The 20879-nt window shown below is 38.3% G+C and overlaps 1 protein-coding gene across 2 annotated transcripts in view; it reads right to left on the bottom strand.

Moving 5' to 3' along the window:
- Positions 1-20879, bottom strand: part of enox2 (ecto-NOX disulfide-thiol exchanger 2) — a 276169-nt gene that overhangs the window by 40092 nt on the left and 215198 nt on the right. For both annotated transcript variants that reach the window (XM_051650180.1, XM_051650181.1), the window contains 3 exons: positions 11520-11726; positions 7955-8188; positions 3804-4016 (listed from right to left, as the gene is read on the bottom strand). In XM_051650180.1, the coding sequence (XP_051506140.1) occupies positions 3804-4016; positions 7955-8188; positions 11520-11726 (654 nt within the window). The remainder of the gene's footprint in view (positions 1-3803; positions 4017-7954; positions 8189-11519; positions 11727-20879) is intronic.

Raw genomic sequence — 20879 nt, 5'->3', positions numbered from 1 at the left:
ATCCACTGTGGTGCTGCAAAATCAGGATTATAATTGACTAAGCAAGTGACCAATCATGAGTTGCCACATACCAAAGCATTCCACCAGCAAAGTTGTGCAAGGTTACTTGCCGTGTTCAAGTGGAAATGCTACTGGAACCGTTACTGTGCTCAGAACCAGTTGCCCCGATAGTGGAAAATCGGCCATACTTTACACAAGTAAATACAATGCAAGCTCGATTTCATTCATTGTTGAATTTTGAAATGCATTGGAATGCAATTCTTAACACACTACAACCATTACATTCTCAGCACTGACACAACGGCCGCTATAGCCAGCATTAGCATTAACTCTCTACTTCTACGGTCATTTTTCTTTTTCAGTTTGACAACTATCAAGGCAGAGAAATAGCTTGTCGAGCAAGTTAGTTCAAGTTAGAACTGTCGACATGTTTAAAGCTAGCCGAAAAGCTATCTGAATAATGACATAATCTGTTACAGACATTTGAAAGAAATTTTATCGCCCTCTTGAGTAGTGGGGTGTTATCACCACAACAATGCCAAGCATTCATGGCAGCATTTGCGTACATATGTTTCTGGCCTTTCTCTATATTTACACTTATTGAGAACTTTATTAGGAACACTATGGTCCTAATAAATTGCCCGACGTGGTCTCATCCTGTTGTAGCCAATCCGCCTCAAGGTTCGACAGGTTGCTATTCTGCTGAAAAACTCAGGAGATCAGCAGTTACAGAAATATACAAACCAGCCCGCCTGGCACCAACAATCATGCCACGGTGGAAATCACTGAGAACACATTTTCCCCCATTCTGATGGTTGATGTGAACATTAATTGAAGCTGCCGACCCGTATCTGCATTATTTTATGCATTGCACTGCAGCCACACGATTGGCTGATTAGATAATCGCATGAATAAGTAGGTGTACAGGTGTTCCTAATAAAGTGCTCAGTGAGTGTATATCCCCTCCGATTTTCTAACAAATACTGTAGCAAGAAGAAAACACAAGTTCCTTACCTTTCCTATTTTAAGCATGTATTTTACTGTATGACTCTGATTTTGCATATTAATAAACTAAAATACGCAAAAGGCAGGTTATGGGTGAGGGGTTTACAGATAAATGTTCTCACCTTTCCTACAAACCATCCATTAGCTGGGGAAAAATACAGATTTAGTTTATTTTATGACAGCCCCTGTCTGTTGCCTCAATATCAGGATCCTCCATCTTTACCAGCTGAAATAGTCTTATACCCAAAATTCCCACATCACCACCTGTCACTGTGAAGACCTGCTGCTCTATCATCTTGTAGGGCTGCAACCTCAGTAAGCTTTTAGCTGTATATTGTATTTCATTATTTATTTAGCTGTGTGTTCTGTCAATGTTCAGATAAGACAGATGCTTTGCTGTCATGATGTTTTCTCTCCTCTGTGTGAGCGACTGTTCCGCTACACGTTTGCCATCATGACAAATCTGACATTACTGTAGTGCCAGATATTTACTGTCTGCTGCTTGTAGATAAAAAGGCGGACAGTGCTAAATACATGGAGAAGCCACTAGAAGGTAATTCTAATGCGACATGACCTTTCTGATGAAACATCTGTAAAACAAATAGTGAGGTACTTTTCCTGACGGAAGATACATTTGATAGATACCCCAAACAGGCTTGGTAACAAATCAGTATTGTCGAGTATTGCCACACGCAGGCACACACAAGCATGTTAGAATTACCTGACAGGTTTCAGATGGTGAGATCTATAAGGAAAAAATCAAAACCAAATAGAAAAGGCATATACTGGCAGATGAAGCCTGTATCTCAGGGAAGGTGATGTTTTGTCTCTTGAAAACAATTTAACAACCGTGGATTTCAACTAGCCACTAGAGGTGTATTTATAAATACATGTGTCTGTTATTGGCTGCCGCTGCCTGTAAATATGCCCTGAGGGTTCTTGATCTCTTTCCGACAACAGGATGGGTGCTACTAAATGGCGCAACATGATGACAGATAGAATTCAGTGTCTCTTCATTCTTCACAGAGTGAGAGGATACCCAAGAATATCGTAAGAGAAACTTGCCATTTGATTGAAACTTTCCAATTGAATTTGTAATTTATGACACCACAGAGAGATGTTTTGATGAAAAAATGGCTAAAACAAGCAATATTCCTGCAAGTCTCCATAATATTCAATCATCTTAATGAACAGAAATAATGAGCAGCCAAGTCTTTAGAGGAAGTGTAACACTTTCTTTGAAGCCTGTATACATACTGCCTTAATATATCCCGGTGTACATAATTTAACCTTATAATCAGCTGTTTGTACTTGTAAATAATGTTAAAATACATTATAATACTTACCCATCTGTATTTATACCATTAAAGAGTATAAAGCATTTAAAAACATGATCAGCACCACAATTCAAGTGCTATATCATGTGCTATAATGTGTTGTTATAATAATGCATTTACTGATATTCTTTAAATGTGTAACTATGAAAAGGCAAGCATTATAATGTATTATAATGTAACTGTGGTTTCAAGTAATTATAAAAATATATAATTGATACAATGTGTATTACAAGGCATTATGAATACCTTTATAATGCATCATGCAGTATATACTGGCTTCATGGACAGTGTTACAGAGGAATTAAAGTATAATGCTCGTATGTGTGTGTAAAGCATGTATGAAGGTTGCTGATTTCTTTAATCACTTGGAAGTTGCATGTAATTAGAGGTGCCTGATTCTCTTAAAGCTGAAATAAATGTTATTTTAGCAACCAGTCAACCAATTAAACTTGGAAATCTAGTTACCATTTGGGGTTACTTACTGTTAACCAGAGACTAAGTAGTTTAACAAATTCCCAGAATCAAGGTCTTGATGGTGTTTCTTCTACAATATATGTTAAAAATGGCAGGCCTGTTGTTGTGCACTAATGCTGTTTAAATACTCTACCTGCTTCAGCATTCAGCTCAAAAGAGGGAGAGACCTGCAGGACTTACCTTCAGTCCACAATGATCTCAGATCAAAGCATGTATCACCATAAAACCACATAATGGAAGAGTTAAAGTAAAAAGTATTAGATGTCGAAGGGTATAAAGGGAAATGTGTTTGCGCTGCTATTGAGGTCACAAGTTGGGGAGATTTTCTTTTCAACACTAAAACACCCTTTGCCATGACATTCAAAAGTTTAGCTTTCTAAATTATTACTTCTGAACACTTCCATCTGTTTTTCAACTTCACCAAATACATTTTCTTTAGGTTTTTTTTTTTTTTTTTACTAGATTCACATTTTTTAACCTAAGATTTCCTATGCTGTTACCTTTCTATAAACTCCCCAGATATTTGAATCAAATGTGCACTGAACATTGTGCCTGCTTATGCATAGAGAAACTATGTGTGTGTGTAAGAGTGGTAGTTCAGTTACTTTTCTCTGAGCATTGGATCAATCAAGTACAAAGCACTGCTGCATTGGGTGCACTATCAAGATAGCAGGAAGTAAAACGCAATCATGCAGTCGCTGACAGCACCCACTTGCTGAATGCTTCCATTGTGTCTGATACCTATAGTGCTCATGTATATGACGGGAAAACTGCTCTATGTATCTCAAAGAGCTGCACATCTAGACAGCAGTTTTGGGCACATTAAGTGCATTTGAAAAGTTCAGTTGACTGTAAATATGTAAATATGGTGTGAATGATCAATTATCCAATGATCCAAACGAGTGTGATGCCCAAAAAAATGCTGTTTAGGTAGGCAATTTGCTAGGTTTTGAAACAGAACCAACATTGGTACAATGAAACACTTACATTGCACTAAAATCCCAGCAAGGGCATTCTTGAACTTCTCCTTGGCTTCCTCCATCTCCTTCTCATGGGCAGCTTTCTCATTCATCAGCCTGCGAATGTGGCTATTGGAGGACTGGACCATGGAATAGAAGTTGTTGGCGTTCCGGCGGTTTACCTCCCCTCGTTCCACCCAGGTCAGCAGGACACGCACCGCCTCGGGAAATTTGGTGTCGTCTGAGTGGAGAGAGGATAATCGGTGGGGTAGAAACAGATGGTGGGAAGGGAGCTGAGTACAATGTTGGAGAGGAACAATTCTCATCTGGGACTTTCAAGTGTCAAAACTTATTAGCAGAACATGTTTATTGGGCCAAAAGAGACTTGAGGACGTTTAGGTGAAGACAACAAAACAGGAAAGGACATATATGGCATGCAACAGGCAATAAACCTTGTCAAATGTAACGCATGGATTTAATTGTGTGAATTCAGCAAATGTTATAATATGGCTTAAAAATCATTTAAGGGGGGGGGGGGTGATGTGTTGTGAAGTCTTGAGATACACAGGTGTGTGTGCTGGCAGGAGGGAAAGCCAACTGCCAAGCTGATTGCAACAAACTACAAAGCTTTGGCTTGCAGCTTTCAACTGGGAAAGAGATGAGAAATGGAGAAAACTGAAAATGATCATAATGAATACCACAGGGATTTTCTTATCCAGCCATCTATAATTTTTTATGGCCGTTGTGTGTTTAAAATCAGTAAATTAAAAAGGATGAGTAAATAAGCAAAAACAGTCTCTCTTTTGGCACAAGTTTCAGTTCTATTAAGCTGTTTGTACAAAAAAAAAAAAAAAAACATACTGCTGTTGTGAAAGACAAATAATTATTTTGTTCTTGTTGTTCTAATCCTGCACACACACACACACACACACACACACACACACACACACACACATTTGGTGCGGCTATCATTATGAGGACTCTCCACAGACATAATGATTTTTATACTGTACGAACTATAGATTCTATCCCTTAACGCTACCCCTCACAGAAACTTTTCTGCATTTTCACATTTTCAAAAAAACATAGTTTAGAATGTTTTGTTTTGTGTTGATTTTCTCCCCTTTTCTCCCCAATTTGGAATGCCCAATTCCCAATGCGCTCTAAGTCCTCGTGGCGTAGTGACTCGCCTCAATCCGGGTGGCAGAGGATGAATCTCAGTTGCCTCCGCGTCCGAGACCGTCAATTTGCGCATCTTATCACGTGGCTTGTTGAGCACGTTACCGCGGAGACATAGCACGTGTGGAGGCTTCACGCTATTCTCTGTGGCATCCACTCACAACTCACCATGCGCCCCACCGAGAGCGAGAACCACATTATAGCGACCACGAGGAGGTTACCGCATGTGACTACCCTCCCTAGCAACCGGGCCAATTTGGCTGCTTAGGAGACCTGGCTGGATTCACTCAGCACGCCCTGGATTCGAACTTGCAACTCCAGAGTTGGTAGTCAGCGTCAGTACTCGCTGAGCTACCCAGGCCCCCATTTAGTATGTTTTTTAAGCGATTTGAATTATGGGGACACTAGAAATGTCCTCATAAACCACATTTATAGCATAATACCATTTTAATTACCAGTTTGTAACCAGTTGCGAAACATTCCATAAAAAAATAGCTTACAGCACCTTTAAATACTGTATCTATACCGCTAACTTATACATATACTAGCAAATAAACACCAAAAGTGCAAACTAAAACCTGACTAGGAATCAACATATTGAAACAACCTCACACATATCTCTGTTAAGATGCATTAATTTGCCTCAAGGCATAACCTTAGTTTTAAGGGACCATACACTACACCTCTACACTTTTATAGAATTGTATTATTTTATTTCCCTTAAAGGTTTCTTGGAACAAAAATGGTCATCATTTTAGACCAACTGTTTTTGTTACTGTAACTTTAAGGCTACAGTGGCAAGAAAAAGTATGTGAACCCTTTGTAATTAGTTGGTTTTAGGCATTAATTGGTCATAAAATGTGATTTAATCTTCATCAAAGTCACAAGTATAGACAAAAAACAATGTGCTTAAGCTAACAACACACAAACAATTAACATTTTTCATGTCTTCATTGAACTTTATTCATGTCTTATTAAAACATTAAACATTCACAATGCTGTGGAAAAAGTAAGTGTACCCTTGGATTTAATAAATGGTCGATCCTCCTTTGGCAGCACTAAGCTCAACCAAGCGTTTCCACTAGCTGTGGATTAGACTTGCACAATGTTCAGAAAGAATTTTAGACCATTCTTCCTTACAGAACTGCTTCAGCTCAGACATATTCTTAGGATGTCTGGCATGAACGGCTCTCTTGAGGTCATTCCACAGCATCTCTATTGGGTTAAGGTCTGGGCTCTGACAGGGCCACTCCAAAAGGTGGATTTAATTTTTTTGATGCACTTCCCTTTATACACCATACCATAAACGTAGTGCTGCATGTTAAAACAATTTAACCTTAGTTTCATCAGTCCACAAAACCTTTTCCCAGTAGCGTTGTGGAGTGTCAAGGTGGTCTTTGGCAAACTTCAGGCGCACAGCAATGTTTTTGTTGGAAAGCAATGGCTTTTTCCGTGGTGTCCTGCCATGGACACCATGCCTGTTCAATGTTTTCCGAATAGCAGACTCATGAACAGAGATGCTAACCAGTTTCAATGATTTCTTCAAGTCTTAACTGTCACTCTAGGGTTCTTTTTTATCTTATTGAGCATAATGGGGTGTGCCCTTTGAGTCATCTTGGCTGCACAGCCACTTCTAGGGAGAGTAGCCACAGTGCTAAATCATCTCCATTTATAGACAATTTGTCTAAATTAGGACAGATGAATATCTAAGTTCTTCGAGATAACTTTGTAACCCTTTACAATAGTCATACAAAGAAACAATTCTTGATCATAGGACTTCTGAGATCTCATTTTTGTGAGGCATGGTCCACGTCAGCAGATGCTTCTTGTGAATAGCAAACTCAGAATGTTTGAGTGTTTTTTATAAGTCAAAGTAGCTCTAACCCACACCTCCAATCTCGTTTCATTAAGTGAATTCCAGGTGTGCCAACTCCTGACTCTAATTAGCTTTTGTTGATGTCATTTGGCTAGGGGTTCACAAACCAACCTACACTGTGAATGTTTAAATGATGTATTCAATATGTACAGGAACAATAAAATAATTTGTGTGTTAATAGTTAAAAACAGGTTGTGTTTGTTCATTATTGTAACTTAGATGAAGATCAAACTAGATTTTAAGACAAATTTATACATAAATGCAGGTAATTCTAAAGGGTTAACATACTTTTTCTTGCCGCGTTATGCAAATGACCTCAGTTATCATCAACCAACCTTTTTGCATGTGAAATTAGTAACAACACTGCCAAATTGACTACATGATAAAAGGTGGTTTGTTGACATGGGCAGTCATATATTAATGTGGTAATTGTTGTGATGTCAAAACCATCATGAAATGGGCTGGGGAGAGAGCATGGAGTTGTGAATGTTAGAGTATGTCTAGATAGTATACAAAAACAAACAAGGAAAGAGCAAGGAAAATCCAGTTTTCCAATTAAATTACCCTTTATATGACGCTTTAAACGACCTTTATAGAAAGGGCTAAATTAGCTCAAGAAAATCCCAATATGAAGGACATTTCAGATATGAAGGTTGAGATTTACAGCAATTCTATACAGCAAATAGCACAACATGTCCCCAATACACTTGTGAAATATCTTCTTTATCTTATTATTGAAATATCTTTTTTCTTGTTCATAAGAAGCAATTGATCTGTAACCACTGCAGAGTGAGCTGAACTAAAATCACACTGCCTATAAACTGTTACATATGGAAAGGAAACAAGGCTAATTTCAACTGATTTAAACTAAAAAAAAACTTCTCCCTATTGCACTCTCTCTCCCCAGACAGAGAATCAAGATGCAGTCGCTAAACAGATGGTTTCCATTAAACAGCATGGAACATCAAATTCAAATCAAAGAGACAAATAGCATTTAGACACAGCCAGCCAATAGACACACTGACTGTACCAGCCTCTTCACATGCATCAGGAAGAATTTTTGTGACAGGATAAACAACAAAAAGACCACTAAAACAGAGTGTATAACGTGGCATGTGTCCCACCTTTGAGTTTCTCTCCTAGCTGGCTGCATTCATGCTCAGAGTAATGGACGATGAGGGGTGGTGATGGGGGTCGTAGGCGGTCTTCCTCTACCCTCCGGCGGTGCCTTTCTTCCCGGGCTAGCATGCGCTGTCTGCACTCCCACTCGTACAGGTCATCTCTGGCCTGAGCAAAATCTACATGCAGCCGGCCTGTGTCCTTCTTATCTGTACTTGATCCCAGCCTGATTCTATAACCTAGAGAAGAGAAGAGGAAAGGATGGAAAGGGAATTGAAAAGGGAAAATGAAATTAAAAGGAAAAGGCAAGGACAGTTAGGAAAAGGGAAAGAGAACAAGAAAAGGAAAGGGGAAAGGAAAAAGTAAAGCAAGGAAAGGGAAATGAAAGGAAAAGACAGGACAGGAAATGCCAGGAAAGGAAAGGAAAAGGAAAAGACAGGAAAAGACAGCATAGGAAAGGAAAGGAATGAGAGCACCAGAAAAACAGAATGTTAAACATTCACTAAACCATGAGAATGTTATGAGAAAAACCCCGCATTCCCACAATACTGATTCATAAAGTGACGTTACAAAGTGACACACACACTCTGATATGTTTTGTACTCCTAAACTGTGTTTTTTGTCAGATTAGAGCAAACCCATGCCTACTTGTTTACATGTCTAAAATGTTTAGCAAAATGTTGCACAGACATTTGAAAGATGAGACATTAAAATCTAACAAGCACAGAAATTCCATGATGCATGGGAATAATCTAGGTGTGTGATACAAATGAAAAACAAAGTAATTTTACTGAATCAGGGTTTAAATTTTAGCATAAAAAAAGAGAATTGAACAGAAAAGTATCTTGACAAATGGCCAAACAGTACCTGTAAGAGACTCTGGTGAATGATGAACAGTATGATGAGTACATAAGAGTGAGCTCTGAAGAGAGTTTTTAAGCACAGTGTATATCCCCAGATGGCCGTGTCAACAGAAATGAGGGAGAGAGAGCATCACGGTTTACTTCCACCATCTCTGCTTTATGGCCCCCAGGCACTTTTAAATATTTTACACAATGTGTTCACATTAGAAATAAGCACAATTATTTATGGAAAGGCCTGCTGAGCTCCTTCATAAGGCCACATAATATATGGGACTCTGTTCCAATCTTGCCCCCTTTCCACTGAGAGAGCAACACCCATTGAAGTATAAATAATGGAAAGGATATTATTGGAGCGGCCGGCACTTATAAATTTGCTTTCTGTGGCCGCAATGTAAGTCCTTGTATTTGCATAGAAAGGCTGATTTAAGATGTGACTGGAGACTTGTCACTGGGAAGCCGAGATAAGAGAAGCGGACCACTGGTGTGACTGCAGTCGAGGTGGTTTCCTGGCCTGTCCGTGATTGATATTCAGTGTTCAAAGGCATAAATTTATTACTAGGCGTCAGCACTTGTCTTCTCATTGACCTCTTTTGTCACGGGCTCTCGATGGCCAGTGACAGTTGTTAGCGCTTCCCTGAGTGATGTGTGGAAGCCCTGCCCCTTTAGTTAATTTTGCATCAATCATTCAAGTCAAGAGAGAACATGTGGGCACATGACCCTCATTTCCGTGAGATAAAAGGTTAAGTGAAATTATTCTAAATCACATGGAGAGGGACTGGAGCGCAAGGCATTATTTACTGTTTTTTCTTCTCTTGTTTATGATGATGTGAAAGGTTAGGTGAGTAATCAACAAATCTATGAAGTACAAATTTCATAGCTGTTGTTAATTAAAAATGATTCACAGTTGAATACAGTACATACATAAATGAAATAAATAAATATCAGGGCTCAAAAATAAGGGTGACCCAAAGGCTTGGAATTGTCATTTGCCCAATTTGTCCACTGTTGTGTTGTCACTACAGTACATCTTATGCTCATTTTACGTGGTCGTAAAAAAAATCAAAATTGACCGACCATGGGAAATGAATTGGAAAGACTAAAAAACAGAGCATTTTGTTTTTGTCAAATACAATCTATAAATCAGCCAAAATACAGAACAAACACACACAGAAATTAAGGGGTGAGACTATACAACATGCTCATGGCAAAACATGCGCACACACACACACACACACACACACACACACACACACACACACACACGTACGTTGGTGCAGCAATCATTATTAGGACTCTCCATAGACCTTATGCTTTTTATAATGTACGAACTATAGATTCTATCCCCTAACCCTACCCCTAAACCTAACCCTCACAAAAATCTTTCTGCATTTTTACATTTTTAATAAAACATCGTTTAGTATGTTTTTTAAGTGTTTTAAATTATGGGGACACTAGAAATATCCTCATAAACCACATTTATAGCATAATACCCTTGTAGTTACCAGTTTGTAACCTAAAAAAAGTCCTCGTAAACCACTTAAACCTGCCCCCCACCCCCCCCCCACCCCCCACACACAAACAGACACTGATGACACAAACACAAAGCATTTTTTTTTATTTTGTCAAATAAAATCTATACAAATCAGCCACAATGCAGAATACACACGTACAAATGAGGGGGTTGAGACTATGACACACCCACAATGCAGCGCACATACTCACACACATACTCACATACACACATACACACACACACACACACACACACACACACACATTCACACAGTAATAATGTCTAAATATATATATAAATGCATAAATTGTGATAAAATTTAAAATGGCTAAACAGAAGGTGGCTGCATAGAACGCTGCAGCCATCTACTGGCTATTATTGTTATAACATGATTTTCAAGTCATCTTATTTTTATCACCAGATGACAAGCAATCTGCCCCCAATACATGAGAAATTCTCATATTTTCTTTATGTTTCAACTAAGTTTTCACTGTAGAGTTAATACATTTGATAATAAATTTGCTTATTTGAATATGCAAATGAATAGTGAAACTGAAAAATGTATATCTAAATAACATAAAATCCCAAAATAATTGCTTAATTTTATTGTTTTTTTCTTTAAAAAAGAAGTAAGACATGTAATGTTTCTGGTCAAAAATGACCGCAAACGGTAAACCAGCCCTACTTGAACAGAATAGGAGGGTTAAATATGTCACCAATGTAACTTTAGCTATGCTAGCTTTAAAATGGATTGAATTATAAACAAATCAGTAAAGTTTTGTACCGTATGCAATCATTTTACAGCAAACGTGTGTTTATGAGTTGAATTAAATACGGTTTAATTTCCAGCCATTATTAGAAATTCAAATATTTTAATATTACATCTAATATAATCTAAAATACTGTATCTTTTTTGTAAAAAAAAAAAAAAAAAAACTTAAAAAGATAAATTAAAAATGATTTTTTTTCCTGACATATACAGTCCAATTATGTTGCTAAAAATAGTTCTTGTGTGTGTGTGTGTGTGTGTATTTGGACCAGAGAAATTCTTTGCAGTGCAAGTAAAATCAGAATAATCTTTATTGTTTAGTCCTGAAAACTTTAAAAATAGTAACACAAACAAATATTATAAACAAATAAAAGGAGCTGCCACAGTAAAAGAACGGTTGGCGTTGCTGTAAATACTGTATGTACCTGACAGGAAGAGGGCCTTATCCACTGTGTGCTCCTCAGCGAATCGGATGTGACAAAAGTTTTTCTTGCTCTTGCGAATGGCGATGATGCTTCCACACTGTTCAAACACCTCCACAATGAGCTGCTCTGTGGCGTTTTCTGGCAAACCGCCCACAAACACAGTCTTACAGCCAGGGGGTCTCTCTCTGGTGGCAGGGGGAGGCAGGTCTTTGAAGAAAGAGGCACACAAAAAGATTAATCTACCAGTTTCATTGATAATTTTCTTTCTCACTGCCTTCAACCACATTAAGTCTTTTGCTCATTATCGACTTTGAATGCCACGTATGAAAAAGATGAAACATACTAAATCAATTACTGATTTTCTCATGACCTTGGCATTAAATTGATTCATTATCCAATTCCAATCTAAAACGCTGGGGTTTAACTTCTATGGACTCCACAGCTGCACCACAACACACACCATCCATCATCACCCACATAACACTAACTACTGATTATTGTAGGGGCTCATGATGAGCGTTTATGTCAGTTCCTGTCAGGGGAAAAGAATATAATAAGCCATACTTTGTCATTGTCTGTCATGACATTAGAGGATATATACATGTTTAGCTTTAATGCAACACTGTAGGCAAAGCATCTGACCATCTGGACCAAGAAAATTCAGATGTCAGTCACGGGCTTTGAATTACAAGGTGTGATATTTCGTTTTTTGTACAGTCTATGCAAATGTTAATCAAGCATAAAAATAACTTGTCTGTCTGATCATTACCCAACTACTGTAACTCACAAAGTCTGCATAAACACTCAAAGGGGAATTAATTAATAATGTATTGTGCCCACTGATAGTGTAATTTATTTGTATGCATTGTCAGAGTTGTTTTAGCACCACATTCATTAAAGAAATTAGAAAATTCAGAAATGCCACCAAAATATGTGATGATCGCAATTTGCACAGGGCTTAAAAGCTGTGGTCACAATGAACTCTTGTTGTATGGCAGACAAGAGTTCAATCATTCTTCCAAATATTTCTCCTTTCGTGTTGCTCAGAAAATACAACAGCATATGAGTGAGTATTTATTAATTTTTCAGTGAACTATTCCTTTAACAGGTAGAAATACTTGCACTAATGCAACAAAATGTATCCAATATCCCCAGAATCCCAATAATGTGTGAAACACTACACTGAATGCCGGATACAGACCCCAAAAAATGGGTTGTTTTTCCCATTAAGAGTATTGAATGGGAGCAGGCATCAGGAGCTGACACTGAGGCTTCTAGTTAACCACAATCATTGAGGTTCTCTCTGGGACAAGTAGTTTTGTCTTTACTTTCCATCACTTTCTACAAAGAGCTGTAATGAAAATACTGGTTTCTGGCCCATGTGAGCACATGTTTACCTTGTCAAATGCAAATTAAACATTTTGGTTTGACATTAGTAGTCTCTTGAAAGTTTCTTCTGTGAGCCAGTAATAAAAAGATTTGATTTTCACTTTAGAAGCTGCACAAGAAAGAGCTTGATACCTCTGAACGTTTCTAAATCAAATACTCCCACTTTTTGTTTTCATGTTCACAGTGTGGGGAGGAAGTTAGACAAAGTATATCATTTCATGAGTTTCATGACAAAGACGGTGGCTGATTTGTTTCTATTGTCACTCCAAGATAACGATGTGAAACTGCACACAACACTGTCTCAGATCTGATATGGATTGTTTATGACAGGTTTAGAGAGTTTCTCCAGAAACTAAATTGTCTCAAATTGGAAGCCGAACAGCGATGAAATCAAGGCCTATTATTTCACAAACCAATGATCATCACATGGCTCTGTGGCTGAATATCCTGTACCATCTAAGCAGTTTCTTTGAAGAGTGAGTTAAGATGATACTGGAGGGTCTGGGACATAAATGCAGGGGGGCACTGCATACCTCCAGCACTGCGAGCACTCAACCGGGAGACAGTCGTCAACAAGCTTAACGCTAATCAGCTAAAATGAAGACAGCCGCTGGTGTATCTCTCGCTCTTCCTCCATAAGTACACATACACGGTGTAGATGACAACCGTACCACGGAAAGAAGTTGATAGGAACGTGGGTGTGGGAACGTATGTGATGTAGAAGAACTGAGGAAAACACCCAGCGCTGACTTTCTGTTACTGAAGACAGACATATGTGCATAATGTATCATCAAAAACAACCTTCATCAGTCCCACTGAGACGTGAGTAGCCAGATACAGTAAAATTGCAAACCAGTAATCCTAACAAGCATGTTGCTATGTGCAAGTCTGACATATTTCAGTCATAGATTTCCACAAGTCTCAACAGCTCACAAGAAGATTGGCTGTGATCAGTGTGTGTGTGTATGTGTGCTGGTACAAGAAAAGAGTCCTATGCCTTTTGTTTGCTCAAGTGGGATGTCAGGAGTGAGACCTCAGATAGGATGAACTGTCTTCTCAAAAGTCAGTCTTCACTTCGCTCGAAAGCCATCTACCTGCTGTGTACTGTCCCCCTTGAAAGAGGAAAGAAGAATAGTGTCCCTGTGGGAAACCTGAGTGATCACAAGCATCTTAAACAGGTTTTTCCCTCTACAGAGACCACTATAAGATCAGTATCTTTACCTCTCCTTTTTTATTTAAAGGTGCACTAAGTAATTTTTTTCCTCATTAAAAAAGTTTAACTCCTAAAGATGTGAATAGTAATTTTGCAATATATGTAGGAAATCATGACAACCCACATTAAAATGAAGAGTCCAGTTATATCAGTAACCTTATAAAAGCTGTTTTATTCTACATGGAGAGGGTCCTCACATGGGGGGCTGTTAAATTCACATGACCAGCTGAATACTACTCACTTAATCTCAGTAACCGTCCTGTTATTTGATACTTTCATTCATTGATTAAAGTAATCATGGCTGACTGTGAATTGTGCATTTTTTTACACTGGCATCAGTAACTGAAAACTACTGTGATTGAATGATGCTGCATCCAGGCCACTAGGTGTCAGTGTAAGTCTAAGATGACATGAACAAGAACTTAGTGCACCTTTAATATAGGTTATTCATTTTAAAACTTTGCAACTAAAAACCTGAGATGGTAATGTAGTATTCTTGACAATGTCTATACAATGGCTGTGCCTCAAAACCTTGAAAACTGCCTACCACATTTAAACATTTGAGTGTTTATGGGCATCATATTTTAGGTATATTCAAACATTTGATTTCGATGTTTAGGCATCATAGATAGCTTCAAGCATTTACACTCACTGAGAACTTTATTAGGAACACTATGGTCCTAATAAAGTGCCCAATGTGGTCTTCTGCCGTTGTAGCCCATCCACCTCAAGGTTCGACGTGTTATGCATTCTGAGATGCTATTCTGCTCACTACAATTGTACAGAGAGGTTATCTGAGTTACCGTAGCCTATCTGCCAGCTCAAACCAGTCTGGCCATTCTCCGTTGACCTCTCTCATCAACAAGGCATTTCTGTCCGCAGAACTGTCGCTCACTGGATGGTTTTTGTTTTTGGCACAATTCTGAGTAAACTCTAGAGACTGCTGTGTATGAAAATCCTGGAGATCGGCAGTTACAGAAATACTCAAACCAGCCCATCTGGCACCAACAATCATGCCATGGTCAAAATCACTGCCACATGAATGGCTGATTAGATAATCACATGAATAAGTAAGTGTAAAGGTGTTTCTAATAAAGTGCTCAGTGAGTGTATATTTAACCACTGAGACATATTTGGGCATCATAAAATGTTTCAAAGTCGGATAGTGAGCGGTCTACCTAAACAACCCATGAAACCCAAAAATGCTGTCCAGGCTCAATTCCAGTATTGAAACACACAATGTCCAAAAAATGATGCCTAGGTGAGATATGAACATGACTATGATGTCCAAAAATGCTGTATAGTTTTGATGTGAGCATTCAAACATGCCTATGATGATCAAAAATGCTGTCTAGGTTCAATTTGAATGATTGAAAGTGCATACAATGCTCAAAAATGAGGACTAGGTTTGATTCAAACATTCAAACATGCCTATAATGTCCACAAATGATTTTAAGATTTAAACATGTCAGTGATGTCCAACAATGCTGTCTAGGTTCAAAATTAAAATTTGAACATGTCAATGATGCCCAAAAATGCTGTCTAGGTTTGATTTGAATGATCCAAATTGCTTTTGATGCCCAAAAATGCTGTTTGGTAGGCAGCTTGCTTGGTTTTGAGACATAGCCAATATGTCTTTTAAGTAGCAGTGAGTATCACTGAGGTTAAAGGCCTCAGCAGGCACAGACGGGTATGGCATAGACAGGTGTGGGTGATATGTGGGTTGAGGTGACGAAACAAGCCAGAATGGCAGAGCTCTGGGCAAACTTTGGCTTCCAGACGTAGAAGCACAGTGACAAGGCTCCCGCAATTCTTGGGAGAAGAGAGCTTCGCCGGATATAAAGGTCAGTCACAGGCACACAGGCCTGATAGTGCCAGGTATATCTGTAAAATGGACACTGGATCACTACTATCCTTTCATGCAATCGGTGGGTTTCCAGGCTCTTGAAAGAAAATAGATTATATTAGCTATGCTTGGTCTCTCTCTCTCTCTCTCTCTCTCATCCTCTTCTGAGAACTTCTGTTCTGTCTTTCAGAAAGGCAGGCTTTTCAAATGGCAGGGAGTGAAAGTCAGTCGATGGCCATTTATTAACCTCAGCAGACTGGAATGTGGCGCCAGTGGTGATGCAGTGATGGAGTAAAGTAAAGCTGAGGCTGTGTAGAGCTGCAGAATAAGACTGATGGTTTGGGAAGGTGTGAAGCAGGGCTGGAGTTGCTGGTAAAGTAGCTCCGCAGCAGGACAGAGATCCTGGGCAGGACAGGCTCAGCCCCGCTGCTGTGAGTGCCTTTTCTGGGGTGAGTTACATTGTGGAGCAGATCCTACAGCCTTTCACACACTATTACAAGCTACCATTAATAAGAAAAAGCTCCAGTTTTTTTTAACCTGCCCAAATAACTGTTATGTTACAATGGAGCTTTTGGTTTAAAATAACTAGCAATAGAATAGTATTTGGCGATTTTGAGATCGTCATTGTATGATAACCGTGCTCGCTTGGTCAATAAAAGTATTAACTCCTCCTTCAGAGGAAGTCTTGTCAACAAAGTAATAATTAATTAACTAATTACTGTCATTTAATTATTTTTTGTACAAAAAGTAGTGTGTAGTGCATTACATTTCAAATTATTTTAATCAGATTACAGTTACTGACTTCCAATTAAGTTCATTAGTATTAATTACTTTACTTGGATTACACATATTTCTAAAATAACATTTTAATGTAGAATACATTTAAAACATACAGTTGTGCTCAAAAGTTTGCATACCCTTGGAGAATTGGTAATATATGTACCATTTTTAAAGAAAACATGAGTGAGCAGGCAAAACACATTTCTTTTATTTCTTGTGGGATTCAAATTCAACTGTAGGTTATAACAGAATGGCACAATCATAAAACAAAACATGGCAACAAAGAAAAAAAGGAAATTACCCCTGTTCAAAAGTCTGCATACCCTTAGTTCTTAATACTGTGTATTGCCCCCTTTAGCATCAATGACAGCGTGCAGTCTTTTGTAATAGTTGTCTGAAGCCCCAAATTCTTGCAGGTGGTATAGCTGCCCATTCGTCTTGGCAAAATGCTTCCAGGTCATGCAAAGTCTTTGGTCCTCTTGCATGAACTGCACGTTTGAGATCTCCCCAGAGTGGCTCGATGATATTAAGGTCAGGAGACTGTGATGGCCACTCCAGAACCTTCACCTTTTTCTGCTGTAACCACTGGAGGGTCAACTTGGCCTTGTGCTTAGGGTCACTGTCGTGCTGGAAAGTCCAAGAGCGTCCCATGCGCAGCTTTCATGCAGAAGAATGCAAATTGTCTGCCAGTATTTTCTGACAACATGCTGCATTCATATTGCCATCAATTTTCACAAGATTCCCCGTGCCTTTAGAGCTCACACACCCCCAAAACATCAGTGAGCCACCACCATGCTTCACAATGGGGATGGTATTCTTTTCACTATAGGCCTTGTTCACCCCTTTCCAAACACAGCGCTTAAGGTTGTGACCATAAAGCTCTATTTTGGTCTCGTCACTCCAAATTACAGTGTGCCAGAAGCTGTGAGGCGTGTCAAGGTGTTGTTGGGCATATTGTAACAGGGCTTTTTTGTGGCATAGGCGCAGTAAAGGCTTCTTTCTGGCAACTCGACCATGCAGCTCATTTTTGTTCAAGTATCGTCGTATTGTGCTCCTTGAAACAACCACACCATCTTTTTCCAGAGCAGCCTATATTTCTCCTGAGGTTACCTGTGGGTTTTTCTTTGTATCCTGAACAATTCTTCTGGCAGATGTGGCTGAAATCTTTCTTGGTCTACCTGACCTTGGCTTGGTATCAAGAGATCCCTGAATTTTCCACTTCTTAATAAGTGATTGAACAGTACTGACTGGCATTTTCAAAGCTTTGGATATCTTTTTATATCCTTTTCCATCTTTATAAAGTTCCATTACCTTGTTACGCAGGTCTTTTGACAGTTCTTTTCTGCTCCCCATGGCTCAATATCTAGCCTGCTCAGTGCATCCACGTGAGAGCTAACAAACTCATTGACTATTTATACACAGACACTAATTGGAATTTAAAAAGCCACAGGTGTGGGAAATTAACCTTTAATTGCCATTTAAACCTGTATGTGTCACCTTGTGTGTCTGTAACACGGCCAAACATTCAAGGGTATGTAATTTTTGATCAGGGCCATTTGGGTGATTTCTGTTATCATTATGATTTAAAAAGGAGCCAAACATCTATGTGATAATAAATAAATTTATTAATATTGATAATAAATATGATCACTATCCTTAAATAAAAGATTTTTGCATGATCAGTCATATTTTCAAAATCAATGCCAAAATTTCTAAATTTCTGCCAGGGTATGCAAACTTTTGAACACAACTGCAAATTATCAAGAATTTTGGTTGAAGATTAAAAATGTTATGTGTGATTTATTGGGCACTCAAATTTAATTTAACTCCAGAAGTATTTTAGAAGATGGGGCAGTCATCAATATAGGTGATAAACACATAAAATGTTTTGTTCTAACCAGTGTCATAATCGGCAGACACATTATTTTAAGGGGATGGAAGTCGGCTGGAGCGCCCTCATTTCAAGAATGGTGCACAGAGATGGGGAGGGTGGCGGCTTTCAGGGAAGAGTCATGTAGAAGGCTGGGGAGTTGGGATTCATTTTATGGGTAATGGGGCAGCTATTTGGTGTTTTTGGAGGGCTCTTGGGGAGGGGCAGTGGAGAGAGAAGTTTAGTTTTAAATCACTGTGATTATTATTATTATTATATATATATATTTATTTATTTATTTATTTATTTATTGTGTGTGTGTGTCTATAATCATGCGTGACCACAGGGATGTTGTTGAGGGTCAGGGTGGGATTGGGGATTGGGATAGTGGGGGTTAAATGTTGATTCTGTATATATATGCTTTTCTTTTCTTTGTTGTCTATATGAATAAATAAAAATAAAAAAATAAAAAGAATATAATTATATTAATATGTACATCTTGGTACGCCCCCTAATGAGACAATAAATGAGGAAATATAGATGTTACTGTATTTTGAATTAATTTAGCAAAAAATAAATGCTTTTAAGTAATTAGTAATGTCATTACTTTTCCAATTTAGTAATCAGTAAAGTCAGTAATTTGATTACACTATTAGAATAATAATTAGTCATTTCTAATGAATTACTTCGAGTAACTAACACAACTAACCCAACACTGGTCAACAGATAGCATTTTTCCCAAATATTTTTAAATGGATTTTGAGTGCTTGGTCTCTTGTGTAAACCAATTTAATCTCAGCATTTTTTTGTATATCTGTTTTTCTTAAATTAAATCACACAGTAAATCACACAAATTAAATCATCAGCAGTAGGCACTAAAAGACCCTTATCAGTCGACAATAAAAAACGACAGTACCAATTGTTACTTGACAGTTATGCAGTTACAGTAGTGTCAAAAAAGTATTCTGACACTTCAGGCACACTTTAACATTTATGGAAGTCATTGCTTTAGATTACAAAATATCGAACCAATTGGACTTTATTTAAACAAATTAATGGCAGTGACACATTTTTTTACAAGCAAAACATTTCACATAAAAAGCTTGTTAGGTTTTAAATGATAAAACAATAGAAATACTAATGAAATTAAAACAAAAAAGTATTCAGACACTTAATGTGGAACTGACTTCATACAGTACATCTGCTAATAATCACATTGGGATTCTTTGTTTGTAGATGTAACATGGTTTGATGATTTTTTTATCTAATGCAATGACATCCAGACAAGTGTTGCTTAGGTTGCCGAATATGTTTTGGGTCCACTTCATTCTACAAGTAACCCAGTGAGGCTGACACAATACAAAATGTAAAAATGTGCATAACTGCAGGAGGGACTGTCTGTTTACTATATCCTTATTAGAGTGTCTGGCGAAGAAAGATTTAAGTTTGGCTTTCTGGTGATCCTTTGAGGCAGAGGTTCTATGAGTTGAATTAAACAAGGACGTTTCAAATATCCCCATCTGTGAAATCTAATTAAAAAAATAATAAGTGATGAGGATGACAGCAATAAGCCCATTTGTTTTACAGCACCAATCAAAGCAGTGCTGCCATTTAATATGCACTGATAAATGACATATGGTTTAAATGCTGATATCTGCATTCATATTTTACTTTGAAGGGCATGAGAAAAGACAGAGAGAAAAGGGTGGACAACTTTAGCAAAGAGGGTAAAGGAAGTGCATACAGGAAATGAAAACAGGTTAGGATTAAAGAGAACACAGAAGAGACATTAAAGGACAAAATGGAAGGATTTCAGCAAATAAGTGAGCAGGTGGTGATGCAGAGAGGCTTTAGTTTGTAAAATTTTATGTTAAATGGCATTAGCCATAGCAGCCCCTTGGGAAAAGGACTTTCATAATTTTTTTCTGGCAACTGAGGTGAGAGTAACCATGAATGATTGCTCTGCATTACTGTATGCCGTAGTCAGGAGAGCACAGCTGTCACCAGCTATTAAATCCACTTCTGCACGGACTGGTGCGTAGAAAGGCAACTCGCTACGATGCGCAATATGTGCATGATAGCCTGTTCTATCCAGGTGAGATGAGAAGAGACTGTCATGTTTATGGATATGTCCAAATCTCATCAGACAGCATTCACTGCATCCAGCTCTGCATTGCCATGCAATCTGATGCCCCAATCTCCCCCCATTAAGACCCAGAAACAAGTAGGCCTTTGTTCTACATCCCTCTTCCTCTCTTTCTC

The sequence above is a fragment of the Myxocyprinus asiaticus genome, chromosome 22 (genome assembly GCF_019703515.2).
Source record: "Myxocyprinus asiaticus isolate MX2 ecotype Aquarium Trade chromosome 22, UBuf_Myxa_2, whole genome shotgun sequence".
Classification (NCBI taxonomy): Eukaryota; Metazoa; Chordata; class Actinopteri; order Cypriniformes; family Catostomidae; genus Myxocyprinus; species Myxocyprinus asiaticus.
The sequence above is the reverse complement of the archived record's forward strand: the minus strand, read 5'-3'. Positions and strand labels throughout refer to the sequence as shown.